The following is a 5,877-nucleotide window of genomic DNA, read 5'->3' on the forward strand; positions in this document are numbered from 1 at the left end:
AAAAAAAAAAAAAAAACTTAAACATGAAATATTGGAAGTAACATAAAGTATGATCTTTAAAGATAGAATTTGTCAATGGAGTTGCCATCTAGAGGCAAATGTATTTTTTTTTGAAACCTAGTCTATGTTGCCCTCGGTAGAGTGCTGTGGCATCACAGCTCAGAGCAACCTCACACTCTTGGGCTTAAAGCAGTTCTCTTGCCTCAGCCTCCCAAGTAGCTGGGACTGCAGGTGACCGCCACAATGCCTGGCTATTTTTTGGTTGTAGTTGTCATTGTTGTTTGTCAGGCCCAGGCTGGGTTCTAACCCGCCAACTCTGGTGTATGTGGCTGGTGCCTTAGCTGCTGAGCTACAGGCGCCAAGCCTGCAGTTGTCATTGTTGTTTAGCAGGCCTGGGCAGGGCTGGAACCTGCAAGCCTTGTTGTATGTGGCCTATGTCCTATTCACTGAGCTATGGGCGCCGAGCCAGCAAATGTATTTTTATGTAGATGTTTTCACTGCTAAAAAGTTCTTTTGACTCTACCCTAGTTGGAAGTTGAGGAGTTAAGAGTTACAAACTGATGCCTAATATTTTCCTCTTCTCCTCTTGTAATAATTTTGTAACTTTTTGTGAAGTTTGAAATGATGGTTTTGAACAACTTTGTAGGGGAGCAGGGTCTGAAATCTTTTCATTGCTAGCAAGCTACAGTTGATTCAAAGATGTTCATATAGCATTTCCTATTGGTCCTTGTCTTTACTTCATCATGGATGTGTGGAGATTGTGATGCACAGTTACCTTTATAAATTTCAAAACTGTTATATATATCTACTTGTTGAAAAAGTCAGTGAATTAGACCGTTGCAAGAATAATTTCCAGTGTGTGGTGGTTGTTACCTAAATAGTTGCATATTTTTCTTAACTTGAAGATTGGACATTTGTATAGACTATTAACATTTTGCAACTCCAAATGAAATTATGGATGTAAGTACACTAGTGATTATCAATAGCTAAAAGCATTAATTATTAATTAGGTAAATAACTGACAGGGAACATTATTGTGGATGGAATCAGATAGGCATCATCTAAGCCCAAAGGTGGATCTTAACATCTTACAAAGAAATACAACCAAATATTATATGCATCCTGATATGCCATAGGAAATTCACAATACTGCCTATGAATATTCTTGTCAAAAAGAAAGAAAAAAATCAAACCTGAAATCTAATGAAGCATTTAGTCTGACGAGTCTATATAAGTGATAGACAAACATGTTAAAAGACACCTTGAGATGCAATCAACCAAATCCCGCATACAGGAAGTCTAAGAAAGATAACCCACTTTCTTCAACAAATAAATGGCAAGAAGAAAAAGGAGGGAGAACTGTTAAAGATCAAAAGAAGCACATTAATCAAATACAGTGTATGGACTTTGGATACTGATTTTTAAAAGTCCACTGTAAAATATATGAACATTGACTATTTGACATTAGAAGGAATAATTCCTAAAATTTTAAATATTTTTAAGTTCTTATATTTTAGAAATATAACACTAAAATATGTACAGATGAAATGATATCACTTCTGAGTTTACTTTAAAATAAACCAGCAGGAGAATGGAGGGAGGAGTATAGATGATTTTCCACGAGTTGGTAGATGTCAGAGTGGGTAATAGTGATGGGGATTTGTTGTTCTTAATGGTTATTTATTTATTTATTTTTTTGAGACAGTCTTGCTCTGTTGCCCAGTCTAGAGTGCAGTGGCATGATCATAGTTCACCGCAACCTCAAACTCCTGGGCTACAGCAATTCTCCTGCTTTAGCTCCAGGGAGCTGGAACTACAAGTGTGTGCCACCACACTCGGCTAATTTTTTTCAACTTTTCATAAAGATAGGGTCTCACCCTTGCTCAGGCATTGGCCTCCAGCATGCTGGGATCATAAGCATGAGCCACTATACCTGGTCTCTACTTTTGTATGTTTGAATTTTTTCATAAAATAGTTTTTTGAAGTCAAGATAATTATGTTAACATAATATACTGGAGTACATGGCTTGACTGTGCCATGAGAAATTCTGGAGACACTCAGATCACACTGGGATGATAGGAACCTGTTAGTTTGGGGGTTCTTGTATAACTCTGCCAATCTTACTCAGATTAAGAGTAATAATAATTTTATTATGTGTTTTCTTTAGACTTCCACAAACATGTGGAGTTTGATTTCCTTATCAAGGGCCAGTTTCTGCGGATGCCCTTGCTCAAACACATGGAACTGGAGAACATCTCATCAGTAAGTCACTTACCTTTTGTATTTTACTTAAGGTATCATCAGATATTTTACCTCAACTTTTTTTTTGTTTTTGGTAGAGTGCTGTGAGCTATGATGCCACAGTACTCTACCAAAGGTGACATTGTGAGACAGAGTCACTTATAGTGAGACATAGCTCACAGCAACCTCAAACTCTTGGGCTTAAGTGATTCTTTTGCCTCAGCCTCTCAAGTAGCTGGGACTACAGGTGCCCGCCACAATGTCCAGCTATTTTTTGGTTGCAGTTATCACTGTTGTTTAGCTGGCCTGGGCCAGGTTCAAACCTACCAATCTCAGTGTATGTGGCTGGCAGCACAGGTACTGTACTATGGCGCTGAGCCTCTACTTTTTTTAGAATTGGCCTTAATCTATTTTTGGCACCCAAGAGTCTTTTGGTTATTGTTCTTTCCTATAAATTTGAGCCTCTGTTTTTATATATTTAATTTTGAAACCCCCTCTCTTTGTGAGAGTATTTCATTTAAGAAATCAAGAACATATTCTTCATATTTATAGAGTAACTGACAAGAAAGGGAATAGCAAATATATGTGTATTATTAATACAGGAATACAAAACAGTTGGGTACATATCAAAGCGATATGTTAGAGTATTGTGATTTAGTGATTTCTCTCTTTAATTTTTAAGTTTTGCTTAATATTGTCTTTATAATTAAAATATATGATTGCTTTTTTTTTGGTGATTTTAAAAATTGTGGTAGAATATACATAACAAAGTTTAAGGTATACAGTACACATTTTTAGGTATACAGTTCGGTGGCATTAGTTACATTCACGATATCATGCAACCATCTCCACTGTCCATTTCCAGAACTATTTCATCATTCTAAAATGTACCTGTACTTAATAAATAATATGCTTTTTTAAAAATTTTCAAGTTTGATTATATTCTCTTTCCTCCCCTCCTCCCATTTTTAGCATAAGTTTTCCAAGGCCATTAATATCTCTCAATACTCTTAGCATACTATTAGGTTAAATAAAATTTTTGACTTTTTTTTTTTGAATGGCTCCAAATTTTGGGGCTGTTAAGGGGACTAATATATGAAGGTGGTACATTAAATTGAGGGTTCTCTATCTTCATAATACAAAAGCTCATGTGCAATTTAAAACAATTAATTATTTTAAATTGCATGTGAACTTTATGGACACCCTGTATAATATTTTAAAACTATACTACCTGATTGGTTTCTGGTTTCTCTGTGTTACTAGGAAGAAGTTGTGGAACTAGAATATGTAGAAAAGTATACCGCACCCCAGCCAGAGCAATGCATGTTCCATGATGACTGGATTAGCTCAATTAAAGGAGCAGAGGAATGGTATTGCCAATTGAATGCTCTTCTCTTTTCTTATGTATCTTCTTCAGTCTTTTAAAATCCACTATGTGAATATTTTTCTCTGATTTCCTGTTCTTTGTAAAAGTAGTTTTGTGGTATGTGTATTGGTGACCATGCCAAATAAAAAAGTTTGGCTGTTTTCAGTGTATTCAAGAAAAAACAGATGTTAATCCTAGCATTCTGGGAGTTAGAGGTGGGTGATTCTTGAGCTCAGGATTTTGAGACAGCCTAAGCAAGAGCAAGACCCTGTCTCTACTAAAAATAGAAAAACTAGGCCACGTGCAGTGACTCATGCCTATCCTAGCACTCTTAAGAGGATGAGGTGGGTGGACTGCTTGAGCTTACAAGTTCAAGACCAGCCTGAGCAAAAGCAAGACTCTGTCTCTACTAAAAATAGAAAAACTGAGGCAAGAGGATCACTTGAGCTTGAGTTGGAAGTTGCTGTGAGCTACCTACCCAGGGTGACAGCTTGAGATTCTGCCTCAAAAAAAAAAAAAGAAAAGAAAAACTAGCTGCTCATTGTGGTGGGTGCCTGTAGTCCCAGGTACTTGGGAGGCTGAGGCAAGAACAATTGCCTGAGCCCAGGAGTTTGAGGTTGCTGTAACACCATGGCACTCTAGCATGGGGCAACAGAGTAAGACTGTCTCTAAAAAAAAAAGAATAGGTTCTTTTCTGTTCAAGATGTTTTACTGACATTTGTCCTCTGAATAAATCAGGTGTCACAGAACATTTATTATAATTTATTTGGTTTCAGTATGTTGGTTTTTTTTTTTTTTTTTGAGTCTCACTATGTCGCCCTAGATTGAGTGCCCTGGTGTAACAGCAACCTCAAACTCCTGGGCTTAAGGGATTCTCTTGCCTCACCCTCCCAAGTAGCTGGGACTACAGACACCCACCACAACGCTCAGCTGTTTTTTTTTTTTGTTTTTTGGTTGTAGTTGTCATTATTGTTTGGCAGGCCCAGGCTGGGTTCGAACCTGCTAGCTCCAGTGTATGTGGCTGGCTCCCTAGCTGCTGAGCTATAGGCATCAAGTCTTGGTATTTTGCTTTTAAGCCAAGGATATAATTTGTTTCAGGGACAAAAAAACTTACAGCCACAAATCTCCTGCCTTAACTATCATGAAGATACATATCATGGGCCAGGCACAGTGGCTCACACCTATAATCCCAGCACTCTGGAGGCCTGAGGCGGGTGGATTGCCTGAGCTTTGGGGTTTGAGACCAGCTTGAGCAAAGCAATATCCTGTCTCTACTAAAAAGAGAAACACTAGCCTGATGTTATAGGCGCCTATAGTTCCAGCTTCTCAGGAGGCTGACACAGGAGGACAACTTGAGCCCAAGAGTTTGAGATTGCTATGAGCTATGACATGGCACTCAACCCTAGGACAACTGAGTGAGACTCTGTCTCAAAAAAAAAAAAATGCATATCAAAGAAAAGACTACAATCAAGTAAGATTGTAGAAAAGCACCTCAAAAGTGGAGTAAGAGCTTACATCTTTTTTTTCTTTTTTTTTTTTTTTAGAGACAAGAGTCTTATTTTATCGCCCCCAGTAGAGTGCTATGGCATCACAGCTCACAGCAACCTCCAGCTCTTGGGCTTAGGTGATTCTCTTGCCTTAGCCTTCCCTCCCAAGTAGCTGGGACTACAGGCACCCGACAGAACACCTGGCTATTTTTTGTTGCAGTTTGGACGGGGCCAGGTTTGAACCCACCACCCTTGGTACATGGGGCTGGCGCCCTACTCACGGAGCCACAGGCACCTCCCAGGAGCTTACATCTTTCAAAGAATATCTTTCTGGACTTACAATACAGAGTTAGATTTTGTTTTGTTTTGTTTTTTTTGCCTCTGGTAGATGCTGTGGCATCATAGCTCACAGCAGCCTCAAACTTTTGGGCTCAAGTGATTCTCTTGTCTCTCCCTCCCGAGTAGCTGGGACTACAGGTGCCTGCCACAACACCCAGTTATTTTTTACAGATGGGTTAAGGCTGGTCTCAAACTCATGAGCTCATGCAATCCACCTGCCTTGGCCTCCCAGAATGCCAAGATTAGACGTGTGAACCACCATGGCTGGGCCCAAAGTTATGTTTTATTCTTTTTCTTTTTAATGTTTTTCACTGGTTAAGTACTACAAAAAGACTAAGGTTGAATATTTTGTTTCTTTCTTTTTTTTTTTTTTTGAGACAGAGCCTCAAGCTATCCCCCTGGGTAGAGTGCCATAGCATCACAGCTCACAGCAACCTCCAAATC

At 38.8% G+C, this 5,877-nt stretch overlaps 1 protein-coding gene across 1 annotated transcript in view; it reads left to right on the top strand.

Moving 5' to 3' along the window:
• Positions 1-5,877, top strand: part of WDR12 (WD repeat domain 12) — a 34,932-nt gene that overhangs the window by 5,702 nt on the left and 23,353 nt on the right. The window contains exons 3-4 of the mRNA XM_003785029.2: positions 2,168-2,262; positions 3,505-3,611. Of these exons, the coding sequence (XP_003785077.1) occupies positions 2,168-2,262; positions 3,505-3,611 (202 nt within the window). The remainder of the gene's footprint in view (positions 1-2,167; positions 2,263-3,504; positions 3,612-5,877) is intronic.

This window comes from Otolemur garnettii, unplaced genomic scaffold (genome assembly GCF_000181295.1).
Source record: "Otolemur garnettii isolate 467f Iridium unplaced genomic scaffold, OtoGar3 scaffold00013, whole genome shotgun sequence".
Classification (NCBI taxonomy): domain Eukaryota; kingdom Metazoa; phylum Chordata; class Mammalia; order Primates; family Galagidae; genus Otolemur; species Otolemur garnettii.